This window comes from Tachysurus vachellii, chromosome 14 (genome assembly GCF_030014155.1).
Source record: "Tachysurus vachellii isolate PV-2020 chromosome 14, HZAU_Pvac_v1, whole genome shotgun sequence".
Lineage (NCBI taxonomy): Eukaryota > Metazoa > Chordata > Actinopteri > Siluriformes > Bagridae > Tachysurus > Tachysurus vachellii.
In genome coordinates, this window is record NC_083473.1 from 8,578,022 (window position 1) to 8,598,471 (window position 20,450).

Consider the following 20,450-nt stretch of genomic DNA (forward strand, 5'->3'; position numbering starts at 1 on the left):
CTATTTATTACAATAAAAATTGTTTATTTGTATAATCACAACTTTTCTTCGTAGACGTCTTTCACCACCACCATAATCATAATAATAATAATAATAATAATAATAATAATAATAATAATAAAGTGAAATACATTTGAAATAAAGGATTTATTAAATTCAAATAACAATTAAAACGGAATCTGTGGCATCAAAGCTCAGAAAAAAATCCTTCATATTACCCGTATCATTTAAAATAAATAAATGTAATCTATTAAATTTAAAAATACCTTCGGAGGTTCCAAATGAATGAATGTATGCATTTATACATAGATATCTATATATCTATGGCATTTATGTACGAATGAAGCAAGGACTTTTATTTTAAACCGGAAATCTATCTACTTCTTTTACACAACCTGCTTCTCACGTGGGGATGTTGAAAGTGCACAGTGTATTATGTGTGTATACTATAAGAGATGATCATGGACTCCATACACTCTTGTTTTAAGGCTCAGATAGGTGAGGTGGTTTTACCTGGAGATGTTTTCCAGTTTGACGCGTCCTCTGTAGAGGAGGACAGCAAAGTTAAAGCAGAAAAGATCGTCTGTGGACCTGGATTGCGCCGAAACGGAGACGAGATCCTGGTGTATAAAAGCGGGATCCTCCGTTATAAACAGCCCAATATGTATTGGATAGACTCCCAGCAGAAACGCGTGAGAAACTACACAGTGATTACACGTTCTGTATCAGTGGTGTGGAGTAAAACACACGTGACACACGTGTCCTTTATCTCCAGACATTTACACAAATAATCCTTGACATGTTTCCATTCTGATCGTGACGTTTTTGCGTCCTACTGATACCTACTGTGTGATGCAGCAGCGCTTTATTAATATCTGAGTCTATCCACAAAGGGCTGGTGTGGGTGCAGGTTTGCTTGTTTGACTTCTAGGTTGACTTCTGCTTGTTTGGAATGAAAACCTGCACCCACACCGGCACTTTGTGGATAAGATTGGACACCGCTATCACCTCTTCTTTACACTCTGCTCAAACAGACACCTTCCACTTCCACACCAGTATCTCATGCTTCATCATCTCATAGATCTGTAATGAAAATGACTTTATGCTGAATACCAAATTACATCCTGCTTTCTATAAAAAAAAAAAAAGGCTTTCTTTAATTTATGCCTTGTGTAGCTGCCTAGTTCCAGTCTGGATATTATAGTTCTAAATAGTGAACAATTTCTCTTCAGTATGTTCCAGTTAAAGGCGAGAGCGTGATCGGGATAGTGACAGCGAAGTCCGGGGACATCTTTAAAGTGGATGTGGGAGGCAGTGAGCAGGCCTCGCTGTCCTACCTAGCCTTTGAAGGAGCCACGAAAAGGAACAGACCCAATGTGCAGGTACGGTTCCATCACATCAAGTTATGAGTGTCTTTTCAGGGCAATAGGAATGAAATTGAATATGATTGATTATTTATTTATTTATTTATTTTTTAACACTATACAGGTGGGGGATCTGGTGTACGCCCAGTTCATCATCGCAAACAAGGACATGGAGCCCGAGCTGGTGTGTATAGACAGCTGTGGCCGGGCGAACGGGATGGGAGTGTTCGGAGTAGGAGGCTTTCTCTTCAAGGTGTCTTTGGGATTAGTGCGCAGGTATGCATAGATCCTCAAGTAGCACCATGAATACTAATTCAGAGGCAATGCTTCCTTTTGGCATTCTTTTTTCTATTTGAAGGTTTTTATTACAAATGATTTTATTGTTGAATCTTAGAAATATTTACACATATAGCATCATTTTATCTGAGAGCAGTGAGCAATGACAGTGAGCGTTCTTCTATGTGAAGTTCAATCTGCTCCATCTGTGGTGTCTGAACACCTGCTTTAGTAGAAGGGATAAAACTGTACAAAGGAGTTAACATGGTTAATGTCACAAGACATCTTGAATATTGATTTTTCTTTGGGCCTTGGTGTATGTACTGGAATGAAAGGAAATTATATCTGAGATGTGTATTTTAGAAGATTTTATAAACTCTAATCTTCATGCACACAATTTATTTTAAATAGCGCAGTTGTGTTAAATGACTAGATTGTACAAAGACATTCTCTACAATACACATTTTAAAAGGTTGCAAATCGTTCAGCAAAAAATCCTTCAGCCCTGCCGTTGACTTCCCTGGTAACTACTAACCACACCTGTTAACAACTAATATCTGGGTGTCAATAGACTAAACATTTCATAGCTTTCATACATTTGATTTTTAAAAAAAACAAAACAAAAAAAAACATTATTTTTAAGCATTTTGTTCAGTTCATTTGGGTTGTGTGTGTAAGAAAGTAGGGATGATGATACACACATTTCCACTGAAAACCAACTTTTAATAAATGCTGGTGTTTGTGTAGGAAAAGACATATGCACTTCAAGGTTCACTGTGACTGCATATTTTTTTATTGCATCAGTTGCATTTATTTCCACTTGGTTACTGAATAATTCATACTAGTTACTGAAAGTTATACTCTGAGACAAATGACTGAATATTAATCTGGGAGGGTTTACATAAACCAACAGGGGCAGAAGTATCATCATGTGGATCAATATGCAGTAGCGTGAAACGTTGGTATCAGTCACATGCTTTATTGTTCAGTGCCTCAGAGATTTTTTTATAATTGCTGTGTGCAGATATCTCTGATTTTGCTGTGGCTTTTTGTCAAAATATTCGATGCAAGGATTCTGCTTTTAAACTCCGAAAGGTTAAGATGCATATGTGTAATGATTATCTGTGAGAGCTATACTCATGTTCAACACACACAAATGGAAGACTGCTTTATCCGAATGTGTGTCATGATATCATACCAAATGGCCCAAATCTGCAGAAAATCTGTGGCTATTTTGAAAATAATGAATTAATTGATAGCATTAATTTCTGCATTTGAAAAATCGTTAAATCCTACAAGGACTCATTATACCCCATGTCCTTTTTCTCTCTTGCTTTCTTTTCCTTGTTTTCATACCAGTGTTTAATACTTTTACCAGTACACTGGTGTTCCAGTACCCCAGCAGAATGGATGGTTTTCCCTCTGTTGAATAACCTTAGTCAGACTTATAGTGATTGAAGATAACACATCAAATTTTAGATGCTTATGAACAAGCACTTCCAGCTCAGAGAACAGACATGGGTTTGATATCCCCCTTAACTTTAAAGAAATACTTGAAAAATTACTAATTCTCGTAGCTCTGAGTAACCTTCTTTCATATAAGCCATTTACTCTCAGTGTAAAGTGTAACAGGACAAAGACATTCAATGCAGAACATGGACAACAAACCAGGCACAAGTTTTTATTTTTCCTGGTCTCGGAGTTAACATTTTAAAGGAATAAAAGTATAGATAATGTAAGCCATTTACTGTTTTCTTGAGCAGTCTATAGTATGTGCTATCATTTATAATTTTTTGCTAAAATATTAAAGCATTGTTTACATTTTAGTTGCTTCCATCCCAAACCTTTTCATTTACACCCTAACAGATTCTGACTTTCTGCTATTCTTTCCTCAGGCTCCTCACACCTCAGAGCGAGGTAGTGAAAGATCTTGAGAAGATCTTCCCCTTCGAGATGGTGGTGGGATTAAACGGCAGGGTGTGGGTAAAGTCTAAGAGCGTTCAGCAGACTCTGATCGTAGCCAATGTTCTGGAGAGCTGTGAGAACATGACGGCACAGCAGAGACAGGTTCTGTTCAAGAGAGTTGCTGAGGGCGCCCTCTAGGGCACATACTGGCATACTGCTGGTTTCCATGGCAAATTCCTCATGGACATATCAGCAAAATGTCACTCACAGGATGACACGCGATTAATGAATGCTCGGAGGCTTGAATTTGAACTTTTAGTAAAACGTACAAATAAAAAATAGCTTGTATTCTTAGAGTGAACAATATCAATGTAGGACACATGCTGCACTTCTGTAAAGTTTCTGAATTGAGCAGCGGTTTAAGACGCAGCCACGGCAGCTCAGTCATTATGTCTGTTTTAACACGTTTTATTTCTACTGGTGCCTTGATTCAATATTTTTTGTATAAATAAATAGCTTTTTTTGTGAAGTCTTACTTCTTACTATTACTGTGGTTAGAGCTCTATAAAAAAAACATTGCAAATTCATTCACAATTTGGGTTTTCCATGGGTTGCATGGAAAAAAGTTCCAAAGGTTAAAGGTGCAACAGTCTTCATTTGTTTTATTTCTAACTTTATTAGTAGAACATGATTAAAAATGTTTAAGCTATAGCTTCAGTACAAATATATTATATAGCTGAGAAAACACATCCAGAAAACTGTTACAGAACAGGCTCGTGTTTTTCTTCAGCCAGGGAAGTCAATTCATTGGCTTCATGCATGCTAGTATCAAAGCTAAAAAGGTAATAAGACTTAAATTATGGAACATGCACTATTGTCCACTTACAAATGAAGATGGGCCAAATTCTTTGTTTATAGTGTTATATTTTGGCTTCTAATCATCTGAATGGTGAGCATATTTGAAACTGAGGTCATGACAGGCTAACTGCAGCTGAACTCTGATCTACGGTAGGTTCTGGAGGCAAAGCTTTATGTAAAGCTTAACTATAATTTTGACATTTTACTTTTATTCACACCAAATTGACACATTGCAGACAGAACTTTCCTTTTAGACAATTTATTTTATCTTTAGCAACTATAAAATGTTCAAGACCTGGTGAATCTAGCGGCTAAGAACTATACACTCTGGAGGAACCCTACAAATACAGAGGAAGAACATATGAAACTCAACACAGACAGTCAGCCAGGATCAACCAGTGGACTCTGATGCTTTAAAGCGGCAATGCTGCTATTTTTGCATATAGCTGAAATAGTTACTGGCTCCGATACAAAGGTACACCTGATACGTTTCCCACTGCTGGAAAGGTCAAGTGGTCAAGAAGCTTTTATTGTCATTTCAACCATATATAGTTGATGCAGTACATTGTGAAATGAAACAATGTTCCTTTAGGACCAAGGATCCACATAAAACAACACAGAGCTAAGGACTGAAAGTAAGTTGTCCTAGCCACATAAAGTGCAACGTGTGTAAACTGGTGCAAACAGTGTAAGACAAAAGACATTACAGACAGACAATACAAAACGCTACAAGACAAAAAACACTTAAGAGCATCGACAAGTGTGCATTCTGACCGTTGTACAAAACATTGTGCACAGGTATAGAGTTGTAAATGTTGTGCAAAAGAGGGCTGTAAACATGGGGTTAATGCAAACATATATGCACATCTGTTAGAGCAGCAACTGAAGGTGTCAATGTAAAAATCTATTCATTTTATTCATGTTAACTGTCAGTGGTTTTACTGTTCTAGCTGATAGGGGTATATTATATAGAATATTAGCAATATTCAGAGACTTATTTCCAGAAGTGTTGTAAATTATGACGTATCAATTCATCAAAATGTTTGATGGCATACATTTAAGGGTTCTTTAGTTGAGGGTTGTATCTAGAACCCTACAACAAAGTATTTTTGTATCAGAAAGTTTTCCAAGTAAACCATTTTCAATATTTATTCAACTTACCCTTAAAGATACCTTGAATAATAATTTCTAAGAAGGTCTACTTGGGTGAAATTTTGACATTTTTCTTTTGCTATATGGAATTCTTAGGAAAGTTTTAGTACGCAAAACTTGTATAGTTGTATATTCATATTTTTGCCTATAAAATTTCCATCATTACTTTTCCATAAAAATAAAAAAATAATCACTCACATTGTCCTTGGAGTTGGGTCACCTCCAAACTCCAGGCTTCCCTGATTTCATCCTGTTTAATCTCAATAAAGAGTTTCAATGTATGTTAGTCCTCTGTCAGCACAGGTTTCCTCCAGGTTCTCGGATATGTTCATACCAATTCAAAACATTCACTGCTAGGTCTGAATGTGCCCTGTGATGGGCTGGTGTTCCCTCCTCCACAGTATATTCCCATCTTACACCCGGTGTTCCTGGGATAGTCTTGAGATCATCCTTAACCTGGATAAAGCGCTGAAGGTGAATGAATGAATGTAATTTGGTAATGAATATGGTATACTTCATAATTATAAACCAACTACAATTTCAATGACAATATTTTAAATATTTATAATTTTCTTTTAATTGGTAATAACTATATATAGTTATATAATAGTATCAACAACTGCTTTAAAATTATTCACAAGTTTGTTTATTTATTTGTTTGTTTGTTTTATTATTTATTTCTTAGCTATAACGGTTGTTCAGAAAAACAGTTGTATTATATTGTATTAACATTGTATTATAATGAATAGTGGCACGTGCTAGGAAACGGATATAAATTATCAGGGAATTGCTTATAGCACATCATTGGATGTTTATGAGGCATTATTAGAGATTATTAAAGTCATGAAATCATTGCAAACATTAAAGATTTAGAATGATTCATAAATCATTCATAAAGGTTTTTTTTAACCTACACCCTGTGACACAAAAGATCATTGTATTGTCCTTATGTGATGTTACTTGGATAAATAATCCAGCTTTTTGATATTGTAAGAAGAAATCTAAGGATATATGGCAAATTTATTTCTCTGGAAATTTCCATGCAGAGAGTCACGATTAGTCGATGCTTTCTGCAACCTAACACACAGTTTACAGCTCGATGTGTTTTGATTAATATTCCTCTTTCCGGGTGAAAATGCCAACAAACATAACATAGGACAACACAGGATGAATATGTATCAGTTTTCTTTTTTATTACTGATAACAAACCACACAGCAGATAATGACCAAGGCCGGGCTTGATTTTGGGAAGGTAAACTAAGGTTACTGAGGACAGAGAGCGAGTTAACATGCCATGATTCAAGTTATAAGATAGCATGATGCATATGGAGCTGCAGATATAACAAACCAGAACTGAGTCATATGTGAGCTGCTTTTTATGAGTGTTTACATATACAGGTGCTGGTCATAAAATTAGAATATCATCAAAACGTTGATTTGTTTCACTAATTCCATTCAAAAAGTGAAACTTGTATATTATATTCATTCATTACACACAGACTGATATATTTCAAATGTTTATTTCTTTTCATTTTGATGATTATAACTGACAATTAAGGAAAATCCCAAATTTGGTATCTCAGAAAATTAGAATGGGGGCACGGTGGCTTAGTGGTTAGCACGTTCGCCTCACACCTCCAGGGTTGGGGGTTCGATTCCCGCCTCCGCCTTTTGTGTGTGGAGTTTGCATGTTCTCCCCGTGCCACGGGGGTTTCCTCCGGGTACTCCGGTTTCCTCCCCCGGTCCAAAGACATGCATGGTAGGTTGATTGGCATCTCTGGAAAATTGTAGTGTGTGAATGCGTGAGTGAATGAGTGTGTGTGCCCTGCGATGGGTTGGCACTCCGTCCAGGGTGTATCCTGCCTTGATGCCCGATGACGCCTGAGATAGGCACAGGCTCCCCGTGACCCAAGGTAGTTCGGATTAGCGGTAGAAAATGAGTGAGTGAGAAAATTAGAATATTACTTAAGACCAATACAAAGAAAGGATTTTTAGAAATCTGGGCCAACTGAAAAGTATGAACATTAAAAGTATGAGCATGTACAGCACTCAATACTTAGTTGGGGCTCCTTTTGCCTGAATTACTGCAGCAATGTGGCGTGGCATGGAGTCGATCAGTCTGTGGCACTGCTCAGGGCTTATGAGAGCCCAGGTTGATCTAATAGTGGCCTTCAGCTCTTCTGCATTGTTGGGTCTGGCATATCGCATCTTCCTCTTCACAATACCCCATAGATTTTCTATGAGGTTAAGGTCAGGCGAGTTTGCTGGCTAATGAAGAACAGGGATCCCATGGTCCATAAACCAGGTACTGGTATCTTTGGCACTGTGTGCAGGTGCCAAGTCCTGTTGGAAAATGAAATCTGCATCTCCATAAAGTTGGTCAGCAGCAGGAAGCAGGAAGTGCACAGACAGCGTCAGAAGCATCTCGCCTGGGCTAAAGACAAATAGGACTGGACTGCTACTGTGTGTTCTCTGATGAAAGTAAATTTTGCATTTCCTTTGGAGATCAGGGTCCTAGAGTCTGGAGGAAGACAGGAGAGGCACACAATGCACATTGCTTGAGGTCCAGTGTAAAGTTTCCACAGTCAGTGATGGTTTGGGGTGCCATGTCATCTGCTGGTGTTGGTCCACTGTGTTTTCTGAGGTCCAAGGTCAACGCAGCCGTATATCAGGAAGTTTTAGAGCACTTCATGCTGCTGACCAACTTTATGGAGATGCAGATCATTAGTGATTAAAAAATCAACTTATTTCATTAGTGAAATAAATCAACTTTTTGATGATATTCTAATTATATGACCAGCACCTGTATGTGCAAGAAAAAGCTACGTGTAAAGATACTGTAGCTGGAAGAGTTTTCTCCTCCTGCTATAGTAGCCGACATGTAATAGTAAAATAGTAAAGTATAGTCTACATTCTAGCTTTTTAAGTACCCCAACAATCCAAGTATCACAAAATATTTGAAAGAAAATAAAAAAATTTTTAAGGTCTCCAAATTTTCTTTAAAGTTTTATTTTATCTTTAATTCTTTAAAGTGACCGACAGTGTTAGAAAATAGGGTCTAAGGTCAAAAGTATCAGAATGCAAAGGTACATTATCTTTACAGCCCATTATCACCTCATCCAAAGCAGCTCTTTATAGCTTCCGCATGGTTAATGTTTGATGCATAACCAAACCTCAAACTAAGCCTTTCTGTTTTTGACATTGTTCCTGTAAACAACCATTGCATCGTTAAGGAAAAAGAAAGCAGATACAATGAGCAGTGTGAAGGTGTGCACTCATGCACTGAAGCGCTGATGTAAACGAGTCAAGTCCACCTTAACGGCAATGTACAGTTTAAATTTCACTCATCATCAAAAGATTTTAAGAGTTTTATGTGAATAATTTCATATAGTGGGGATAAACATGAATGTGCATTTCACCTTTACATATTATGTAAGAAATTTACATATGGGAAAAAAAGATCAGCTAGCTAACAATAAAGATAACTATTCCCTGCACACATTGACCACAATAAACAAAGAGGTAAGCAAACATTTTCATGCCAACCATGTTCATTATTTGGAGGCATAACAGTGAACACTTGAACACTTCAGTTTGGTGTTAGCTAATGGTATCAAACTTGTAACACTAGTCACACACTAGAACTAACAGGACCAAAAGAGATTCCAGTATGACAATGCCCATGTGCACAAATTCAATTCAATTCAATTTTATTTGTATAGCACTTTTATCAATGGAAATGGTCTCAAAGCAGGTTTACAGAACATAAGAAATATAGTACATAAAGTTATTATTTGTAAAGTTTGTAATTATACAAAGATTAATATTATACAAAAGTTCATAATTAATATTAGACATTGGTGACAATGGAGGGTGTGATTATAAATTGTTATGAACACCAGAGTGTGTTATTATGAATAATGTTTTTAAAGTCATGTACAGTCCGACAATTGTGTATTGATGAGGAGGTTGTTGTCTTCAAAGCCCACATATAGATGGAATCTCCTCTTTGAATTTCTGAATCCTCATGAAGTAGATTCTAACTGGAGCTGGTACATCTCTAGATGCCTCAGGATCCTCACAGGCTTGGCCTCTTCTCACTAAAGGTCCGTAAACTTCATGAAGCAGAACACAACTGGAGCTGGTACAATTTAAGGATGAATCAGAATGGGTAAAAAAGAGAAGCAAGTGGAGAGGTATTAGCGTAGCTGCTGTTCATAAATAGTAACCAGCACTAGATAACAATGTGATTTTCATCACATATACTGGCGCATAGGGTTATGAGATGCATTATGTGTACACCCCTTTTTTTTGGATGCTAATTAGTATCTTGATTAAGTCATTGCATCTAACCAGGATACCCATTGTAAAAAGGGTAATCGGTGAAGCATCAGTGAAGTCCAAGTGGCTTTTCTGTATGGGTGTTCTGTACTGGATAACCTTGTATAGCACACAATATCAGCTCTGAGCAGTAATAAACAATATGTAGGTCAGCCTCTGTGCTGTTTATTTATTATTTTCCTCTGTCGTTAAGGAGAACATTGTCCCAAGTAAGTCATGGAGTTGACATTTATCTATGACAGACCATTAACTATTTCAGATCTTATTATAATTTTATTTACTTTTATTCGTTCCTGGTTTAAAATAAACATAGCCTATTATTTTTTCCTCCATGTGTAGGACTGATCATTATTTCCAAACAGTTAAATGTCTGTTTCATCTGACCAGAGACCACACTTCCAAATGTTGTGTTGATCACATACACACTTTTTGGTAGAATAAAAAAAGAGTGCTTTTTCCTTGTATGGCAGCCTTTCAGCAGTGTAGGTCTCTCTCAGTGGAGGGTGAAGAATTCATATGCCAAATGAAATAAATGAGCTTTAATTCAACATATCTCTTTAGTGATATAGAGACTAAATAAATCTCTAATGAATGCTCTGATTGACCAGCCAAAAGAAACATGAAATATGTCAACTGTAAACCTATATCTGGATTTGTTTAAAACTCCTTTGACATGGCACTATACAAATAAACCTGGAACTGATTATGCTCATTGAAATGACATAAGCTGATCATTTTCTTTTCAGTTTTATCTGAATTTGAAAGGGTGAAATTTGGTTAGTGTTTGAATTGAAATTTTTAGAAAGTCTTTTCCAGACATTTTAAAAATATGAGTGTTTGCTGTGTTTATTTGCTGTATTTACTGTAAAGTATGTTACATCATATCACAAAAACCTCGGGTTAAACAGTCGTGTTTATATCTATCTATCTCTTTTTTTTTTTTTGCAGTAGTTTCAGAACTTCTCATGCAACACAACCAAATATTAGATCAATCCAAATGTATTATTATAACTACTTTTTTTGATAAAGGTTGCTAACGATACACAGATGCAGGACAAACATTTGAAAGATGAAAAAAACCCAACAGCAGGTTTTATATCAAGTTAAATATTCTTAAGCCTAGGTGAATGTAAACTTTACGCCTGAATTGTAAACCTACATCGGAATTTGTCTAAAACTGCTTTGACAAAGCACAATACTATACAATGTACAATTGACGTGACTTGAATTTAACCTGACTGAATTTTTATTACACTTTACACAAATAGTAACCCAATTCATAACATAAGCATGTCATGTTGGTTATCTTGGTTTTTTTTTTAATCATATTTTATGTTTCAAACTGCCCTGTACATTATAATTCATGCTCCTGCATTCACTTCACTTCATCTCACAGCTCTGCACTCTTTAAAATCCAGTACACACAAGACCACATAACGCAGAGTATGCACTTCCACAGAGTTTGTGTCATTAAAAAAAATCAATCTTGCATTTCCAAAGCAAAGGTTGATTTTGTTGACGTGTCACTGTGTGGAGCCAAATGTGAAAAACTATCATGTATCTTGTATCTCTAATTGAGATGAATCATTTGACTATGAAACGATTCGAGTAACTTTGGCCACGCCACACCCAGCACTTAACGACCAACGGGTCAAAGTAACTCCTTTTGCTGAAGGAACATTTCTCCATATCCTTGTTATCCACACGGCAGGTGTTTAGCAGCCAGGTTTTTTTCACATGACAGCCGTGTATTTATTTACCATTGTAGCATTACCAAATAACACAAGTTACAGCCATAAAACACAAGACATGTCTTCCTATGCTTTTCCTTTCCATTGTTTCTTTTCTTAAAAAATCCAGAATTCTGAATCCAGAATTTTACAATATTATCTTTTTATTCTGCAAACAAAGATTAATGTATCTTATTTATACATTATTTACTTGTTCCGAATATTTATTAGTTTAATTGGTTTGGCACACAGTAGAAAACACTTCACACATACAGTTCAAATAACATTTCAAATATAGACTAAATGTCTGTCTAAAATGGTACATTGTTAATAATTGGCATTAAAAAGGCATTAGAAAAACAGCTGTATTTCCTGAAAGCTTACGCTTCTCCTTAATCATGATGGCAATTTCTGTTAAAATATTTCAATTAAAATATTGTGATTCATTCATTTGCTATTTCTTGTGTAATGGTAAATTTTCATTTGTGCTCTTAGTGATATCACTGAGAGTGTAGTGTAAACGTTTGGTTTCTTTAGTTTAACGTCCACATTGCATGTTCCCTCTCTGCTATCAGCGGTTTTTAGTATTCTTCTTTAATAGCCGTAGATAACGTCTCTGTCAACAAGCTGCCGCTGGTGCTCGCGACTATAGCAGCGTTCGTGTGGATATCGATGGCAGGTGGAGTGGCTGTAGTGGTGGAGGCCTGCTGTGACTGCTGGATCTTCTTCCTGTTCAGCTTTCTCTCTTTGGCACGTCTGTTCTGAAACCAGATCTTTACCTGTTTATCATAAAATATCAAGAGGAACAGAAATCAAGATCCTGTTAGTAGGTAGAAAACCCTAAAGTACACAGTACAATAGTAAATATTTATTGGTGCCACTAGAATGAATAATCAGACCAGATTAAGTCATTAGAAATCCATTGAATATAAAAAAAGCTTTGAAACATCAACCAAAATTGAAATCTGTGTTGTTATTCTTAAAAGGTTTGTCACAGCATAATGAGCATGTTTGCTAAAATTTAATCAAAAAGGTATAGATAAACTAACCTAATTCTAATAAATAAATAAATAAATACATACATACATACATTTAGATATAATGCTGACTTTTTTAATCGATAATCTTCAATAATGCATTAAATATGTTTTGCGTGTCAGAACTTTTAATTTGAACCTAGAACTAAAATTCTTAGAAGTAAAAAAGGTAAAAATGTTATATTGTATTTAAATATGTGAAAGTACAAAAAGAAACTTATATAGCCATGCTGTACCCTATAATTACTACCGACAAAAATTCAATTAGAGATTTTTTAAAGCCAAAAAAACATTTTAAAAACGTAATATTAAAAATTCAAACAACCATAATTAATATGTTTCATGTCTCGTTGGCTAAATTAAGCTCATAGCTTAATCCAAATCTGCCTTAGTTCGTTTTTTTGTCAATTTATCACTTTAAGGTTACCTTCATATATAGACATTCACTGTAGCAGTTACAATGTTTACCAGTTTGAATGCCAGTCCAGACAGTGTTATGTCTACAGCTTGAATTAATTCAACAATAAAAATCCTTCTCCACTCTGTAAGTAGTTAAGTTTCACACACCTGGCGTTCAGAGAGGTTGAGAGCTACGGCGAGCTCGGCCTTACGCCTGATGGTGATGTAGCGGCTGAAGTGGAATTCCTTCTCAAGCTCCAGGCGCTGATGGTCACTGTACACCACCCTGTACTTGTCCTTTGTCCTTGTCTTCGCTCCTTTAGTGCAAAAAATTAATGTCAGCAAAATACAGTAAATAGAAAATCTCACTTCTTGAGAATCTAATTAAAATAATATTTTCAGAGGAAGAATCTCTACTTTTTACTCACTACACTTTCAGACATTATATCACTACATGTCTCTATAATCATATATTTATATTTTCATTCATATTTTAATTTATTATATTTTTATAGTCCCATGAGGTTAGAGATTCAAGAAATTGATTTCAATTTTAAATTTGGACAAATGTGACAGCGAGGATGAGACCCAATACCCATCACTGTAAACTATCTGCTGTTTTATTAATTAAAACAAATTGTATACTGAAAGTTAACTATTTTTCATTCAGTCGTATCATCCGAGTAATCATGCTAGCTAACGTGAAAGGTTCAAATAATAAAGTTGTTTTTATTTAGGCTTAAGTAATTTATAATCAATAACAAAATTTAGTGTGGGATTTAATGTGCATGCATTTTTTGTGAATCTTCATTGTACATTTCCTAAATTAAGTAGAATTTAATAGAGTGAGTGAAGAATTTGAATATACAGCAATATGTACCAGAGTATTTACATTCATTTAAAAATTTTGGGTTCATTTAACAGCTCTGTTCACAGGCAGATCTAACATTTTGATGTGAAATATCAGCTTGGTAATGTACAGAACATTAGACTTCGTCAATTTATTTAACAGGCCATGTAAACTACTGGACATTTCTCCACACTGAAGTATCAGTTTCCCATGACTGACATCGCATTGTGTATTAATATTTGCTTATGACACACAGTAATAACCCAAAATACAAAAGCCCTTGTTTGTCTGCAAGAGCAAGGCTATGCACCAGAATTATTAACTACATCATTCTGATTAAAAATTAATCAGACCACTGACAGTCCTATTTAATGTATGTGTAAATAATGTGCAATGTTTTCTTCATATTGTATTTCTAAAGGTTGTCCTGGTCGACAGTAATTTCCTGCTTGTCTTTAACCATTTGTTAAAAAAAGAAAATGGTCCAATATACTATACGTATTTCTTAATTATTTAAAAACTATGTATTTTACATTTTTAGAATTTATTGTTTATAATTTTAAAAACCAGACAGAAATCTGATGAATCTTGATTTCTGCTGAGACACAAGATAATCAGGTCAGAAGTTGGTGCCAACAGCATTGAATACATAAACCCAATCTGCCTCATGTCAACAGTCCAGGATGGTGTTGTTGGTATAATGGTGTGGGTTTTCTCTTTAAAACCAATCAAATGTTGCTTGAATAGCATGGCCAGTTTGATTGATGCTGACCATGTGAATCAATTCATGACCATCTTCTAATAGCTACTTCCAGCATAATGCCCCATGTCACCTAGCAAAACTTATCTCACACTGATTTCATGAACATGACAATGAGTTCAGTGTTCTTCAGTGACCTTCCCAGTAAATAGATCTGAATCCAACAGTCCAAACATCTTCGTGATGTGGTAGAACGGGGCATTTACAGTATGAATGTGCACAAGAAAAATCTGCAGGAATTGTGTGATGTAATCATGACAACATGGACCAGAGTCTTAAAGCAATATATCCCACTTCTTGTGGAAGCCATGCCATGAGGAACTGAGGCTGTAGTGAGAACAAAATGAAGCTCTAGCCAGTATTAGTATAGTGTTCAGTATGTGTATGGTCTACAGTTTATATCTTGTAAATTATCTTCTTCCTTTTCTAAAAGTGTACTAAATCAATTTCTTACAAGTTTCTTTCTTTATGTAATGTCTGTTTTTATATAATATATAATACATACCCTACAAATAAGTTGTACTGTTTAAATATTTTACAGGCTCCACAAACACCAGGTCAGTTTTTGTGGTAAATCTTATCAAATCTTGTTTGCACTGTGGAAAAACAGGACAAAAACAAATATATACACCCAGTGCTTAAGCTAGTTTAGTCACTAATGGAATTGATCTTGAATGTGTCCTGACGAAACAGATGATGATATATTGATATAAGTCTATCCTGTTAGATAAGACATGGTATGTTAATCCAAGCACATGGGCTCAAGCAAACATGTATACAGGAAACACTCTCTTAGACACTTGTGTATGTTTTATTTAAACATGTGTGTAGAATAAGTAATATGTATTCAAAGGCACAGCAATTCATAACTCATAAAACCAATAACTTGTACTGAACTACACAGTACATGGAAAATCACTATTTCCTTAAACTCTCTAAACTTTCAAAGATTCCAAATTAGAAATGCAAATTTTGACTGCATATGACTGTGAATCTCATATCTGATTTCCTTATTTCATAATATAGCCTGAGTTGATACTTTGAGTTTCTCAAGCCCTCAGGTAGACTCCAGCAGTGTGCCATGTCTCTCTCTCTCTACACACACACTCACACTTTGGCTATCTGACTTCGGGCACACGCACACGCCTACACGCCTGCACCCCTGTCAGTGTTATCAGCGTTCGTGGGTTCCTCCTGAAGTGGACACAGCAGGGTGCGGCCTGCATGTCATCAGACAGCCTGGCTTCTCCTGTTAGCTTTTCAGAAAATCTTTCACTAGGAGCCAGGCTGCTGTGTTCAAGGACACCTTGTGCTTTGACCCAGTGATGGATAATACACTAACGTTGGGCAACACTGCACCACCTTTGGACACGGAACTTGACTGTAGTGTGGTCTACATGCGTTCATCTCTTACCATACACTATAAGAAAACACTGACTCACAGCCTCTTCCTATAGCTGAATCTGGGCTGATAATCTGATAATAGTGAGCAAAAAAATAAATTAGATAAATTAGTTTCATTTAATCACAATTCTTCTTCTTCTTCTTCTTCTTCTTCTTCTTCTTCTTCTTCTTCTTCTTCTTCTTCTTCTTCTCCTTCTTCTTCTCCTTATTATTATTACTTCTATGAAGATCTTATAAGGATGGTGAAATTTTTTTGGCCCAGCATGTGAGGGTTAATGATTTCTTTGTTCAAACATATCAATAGATTCAAATCTTTTTTTTTTCCATTATTCTTTTCAAATCTTAACTCTTCGACACTTCTGTTTCTTATAACTTCTTTTTTATCTAGAGCATTCTGTCTCAAAATTGTAGGTGCTGAACTTCACCATCAAATGTCACTTTCTGCTTTAGAGTTCCACTAACCTTTTTTTTTTTTTACAGATAGAGAATGAGCAGCTACAATAGTTGTACTTCTTAGCAACCTAAAAATATCGGACGGTCGTTACAGCACTGAACCTAGAAAGCCAGCATATTTCTCCTAGCAAGCAAAACACTTCCTGACTACCAGGTTCAAACAGTCATGAAGTTAATTAAGGGCTTGACAGAGATACATAGTAAAATAAGGCTGAGCTCTGGTGAGATAGTTATTAAAATTAGAAAGTGTTGTGTATGTTAAGCACACATAGCTGAATAAAGAAGCTTTGCTTATATTTTAGGGATTCACTTTGTATGAGCTTACTAGTTAACAGATATTTGGATTATTTTCACAGCAGGCTTCCTAGTACTATTTCCAAAAAGTGAACATGGAGACAGACTATGAATAAGTAGTGCTCAGTGTTGGTGTAAAAGTGGGAGCTCTAATGATTTGTGAGTCCAACGCTAGGAAGGAGACCACAAACACTGTAGTCACCCTGTAGTGGTGTGAAATGAAGTAGGGGGTAAAGTAGGCAAGATGCAAACATTTATACTTTAAGCAATAACTCATAACTTGTATGTTAAACTTGACCAGAAACCAAATTTATATATACTTAATACTAGACTAACAGCATCCAGTATCTACTAATGGCCCAAATACTCATGTCCAGAAATGTTTTACTATTATTTTACCAGTAGCCTAATGGCTTATTAACACAATCTGTGGCTGTTGGATAGAGTAAAATCATACATGTCAATAAAATGATAAAATACAGTAGTAAAGCCCAAGTTAGGAGGTTAATTGGTAACACTTGCTATATGAGGTCTCACAACTCATATACTACTCATAAGATAACCCCATAACAGGCGTTATAAAGTAGGCTATACGGATACTTAAGGTCATAGAGACGCACTCCGGTAGCCTCTAATAAATGAATAAATGCATAAACAAATAAACCAATTAGGTTAAATAAACACAAATGTAAAATTAAACTATAATGTTAATTTTTTTTTTTTTTTACATTTTATACATATTAAATTAGTCATCTGTTTGTATACCGCAACTCCTGCAAGTATGTTGTTTGTGCTGCTGCACAAAATTTGAAAGAAAGCTCTCAAAGCTCTTTTTTCAACTGATATTCTTTTTAAAATGTCACTAAAATGTACTATAAAATGATCGTTCAATTGATTTTTAGTAAATCCCACAAATACCAAGTTATTTCCCAAACAATGAGTTTTTAAGAACTCTTTGGGTGCCACATAGACACCAACACACACATATAGGAGAGGAGAGGAGCACTTTCTTATCACCTCATAAACTCTGAGCCTTCATTCCACACTGATAAGGCTGTGGAAAATAGCTAATAATGTCTAAATTATATGCTACATGGTGCTTCAAGATACCATTAATTACTTGAGTGATTTAATACACCTATTGTTTCGTATTTTTATTTCCAGTAGCACGCGGTCAGATGAGTGGAAATTTTAATTTCAGTTAAGTCCACTGTGATTGCAGGGCAATATTCATTGTTGTTCATTTATATTTTGTAGTAAAAAAAAAAAACTGAATGTGAATTAACTAAAGCTTTCTCGAAAATATTTTACGGCATTTCCTTTTTCAAAGCAAGTGAATTTCTCTAGGAACCTTTGCAAATGCTTTGAAACATCAATTGATGCTAAATGAACAGTATTGTTACAGGAAACTTCTGAAAGTCTGATCTGTTTGTGTTTTCATATCCTTTGGCTCTGTCTTGAGAAGACCCAAGAATATTAGGGTGTTGGGATCAAAGGTAGTTTGACCCTATTGAGATATAATTAGAGGTAGATCAAATATGGTGGATTTTGTTTTGTTATCAATGAAAGTGTTTGGCGTAGAGATTTATGCATTAACTTTTAAATAAGTTTTATAAATATGTTATAAGGATCTAATAATGCTGCTACTATTGAGTGGAAACTCGCCTTTGGTCACGGGTGGTCCTATACGTCTCGCCCATTCTGCCTGGTCCCTCTCAGACACAGGGGATAGCTGAGGAGGACCGGGGATACTCGGTATGCTGCGCTGCTCCTGCGGCGCCACCAAGCCGCTGATGTTCCCCGCGTTCACTGGACCGAGGCCCGGGAAGGGCGCGTGTGTGGCACCGTGCGTATACAGCGGCCACTCGTCGTGCGCAGGCGCGTACACGGGATTCCACGCGCCGCCGCTCTGGGCTCCGTGATGGTGCTCGTTGCCAATTGCAGAGACATGATGGTAGCTGGCATAGTCCGAGTACGGTGGCGACGGGTACACGTTCTGGTGGCTGTAGCCGAGGTTGACATGCCGCGTGGTGTTGCTGTACATCGCGCCGCCGTCCCTTTCCAACAGGTAGCTCACGGACATCCTGATGAGCCAACTGCCTGGTACATAATGGCCCCCGGAGCCTGATGTCAGCCGCCGCGGGGCAAAGGCGAGTTTTACTTTAACTAAACACTCACCTTCCTGGTAAAGCTCACCTGTCGGCCACACGGCTGATGACGTCGTGTTTGCTCTTAGTACATGGGAAGGGGTGGTGGAGTGTGGAAAATACTACAGTACCGTATGATTTTACAGCCCCGGCACAGGGCCCGACACCTCCATCCACATGAAGAGGCAGTTTTATTGGTGGGGTAGTTCTCACCAAGACAATGGCCAAAGATCAGATACAGAGTAGATTGTTTCTAGATTTATTAGTCAGTAGAGATTTAACCCTGATTAAAAAATACCATTTGTTTCTAATTGCGCACTTTTGGTCAAAAAGAACTCTATGACTTTATAATAATCAGAATCAGAATCAGAATCAGATTTTTTGGCCAAGTGTGTTGACACACACAAGGAATTTGGTTCCAGCTGTTTGTGACTCTCAAAAGTACAGACATAAACAACACTATAGATACAAATTACACAAGACAATGCAGACGATGAGATACAATATAGACAGAATGATTATTAAATATGAATATAGAATATGACTGATCAGTTATGTACATAAAGTGTGGGAGTGCAAATAACAATATTATGCAATATGCTTTTTGTACAATATACAGCAGCAGTAGTGTGTGTAATATATACAGATGATTTGATGACTGACAGTTCTGATAATGCAGTACTTATAGATATGAAGCAGTGAATATAATTATGGTGAGTTGTTGATCAGGGTGATTGCCTGGGGAAAGAAACTGTTCCTGTGTCTGGCAGTTTTAGTAAGCAAAGTTCTGTAGCGCCTGCCAGAAGGGAGGAGCTGAAAGAGGTTGTGCCCAGGGTGCGAAGGGTCAGTGAAATAAGTAATAGAATAAAAACAAAATAGAACAGAACAGAATAGACTAGTATAAAATGGATGAATGTTTCTGACCCTTCACTATACAGGTTTTATTCAGTATTCTATTCTATTGTATTCTATTCTGTTCGATTGTACGTAAAATAGAACCAAACAAACAAACAAACAAACGAGTAAATATATAAATAAATAAGATTGCCGGCTATCACTGGAAAGCATCTGAAACTTTTTGTTTTAAAAAACAAAACAAACTCAATCTCATTTAAATAATGATATTTTGGTAAACTGTTCATTGAAATATTACTACTACTATGACTAATAATAAGAATAATGATGATGATGATGATGATGATGATTATGATGCTAATAATAATAATAATAATAATAATAATAATAATAATAATAATAATAGTATTTCAGCAGTACTGTACAGTTTATTACAGCAGTGGTGTGTGTGTGTGTGTGTGTGTGTGTGTGTGTGTGTGTGTGTTTTCTGATGCACACACTGCTCTGTACAGTTTATTACAGCAGTTGCAGTTACAGGAGTTTACGTTCTTCCTCATCCTGAAGAAGTTTCACACAGAAAACGCGTCGCTCGCTCAAGTGTGTCCGCCCTTTTGTCTTTTATTTC

The 20,450-nt window shown here is 36.2% G+C and overlaps 2 protein-coding genes across 2 annotated transcripts; one reads left to right on the forward strand and one right to left on the reverse strand.

Moving 5' to 3' along the window:
* Positions 1-381: 381 nt before the first annotated feature.
* LOC132857456 (exosome complex component RRP40-like) lies at positions 382-4,074 on the forward strand. Its single transcript, XM_060887413.1, has 4 exons — positions 382-692; positions 1,233-1,382; positions 1,489-1,640; positions 3,536-4,074. The coding sequence occupies exons 1-4, from the start codon at positions 456-458 to the stop codon at positions 3,741-3,743; spliced, it is 747 nt and encodes a 248-aa protein (XP_060743396.1). The 5' UTR covers positions 382-455; the 3' UTR covers positions 3,744-4,074.
* Positions 4,075-11,772: 7,698 nt separating this feature from the next.
* cdx1a (caudal type homeobox 1a) lies at positions 11,773-19,033 on the reverse strand. The gene is made up of 3 exons (XM_060887181.1): positions 18,489-19,033; positions 13,231-13,379; positions 11,773-12,405 (listed from the first exon to the last, which is right to left on the reverse strand). Exons 1-3 carry the CDS (start codon positions 18,904-18,906, stop codon positions 12,208-12,210), a joined length of 765 nt encoding a protein of 254 aa, XP_060743164.1. The 5' UTR covers positions 18,907-19,033; the 3' UTR covers positions 11,773-12,207.
* Positions 19,034-20,450: the final 1,417 nt, after the last annotated feature.

What these genes read in the sequence shown, in the direction of transcription:
- LOC132857456 (XM_060887413.1), top strand. Translation starts at nt 456, where the DNA reads ATGATCATGGACTCCATACACTCTTGTTTTAAGGCTCAGATAGGTGAG. An exon ending in GGAACAGACCCAATGTGCAG is followed by an intron (nt 1,383 to 1,488) that starts GTACGGTTCCAT and finishes AACACTATACAG; the next exon opens with GTGGGGGATCTGGTGTACGC. An exon ending in TCTTTGGGATTAGTGCGCAG is followed by an intron (nt 1,641 to 3,535) that starts GTATGCATAGAT and finishes TTCTTTCCTCAG; the next exon opens with GCTCCTCACACCTCAGAGCG.
- cdx1a (XM_060887181.1), bottom strand. Translation starts at nt 18,906, where the DNA reads ATGTCCGTGAGCTACCTGTTGGAAAGGGACGGCGGCGCGATGTACAGC. An exon ending in AGGACCACCCGTGACCAAAG is followed by an intron (nt 13,380 to 18,488) that starts GCGAGTTTCCAC and finishes TTTGCACTAAAG; the next exon opens with GAGCGAAGACAAGGACAAAG. An exon ending in TCAACCTCTCTGAACGCCAG is followed by an intron (nt 12,406 to 13,230) that starts GTGTGTGAAACT and finishes TATGATAAACAG; the next exon opens with GTAAAGATCTGGTTTCAGAA.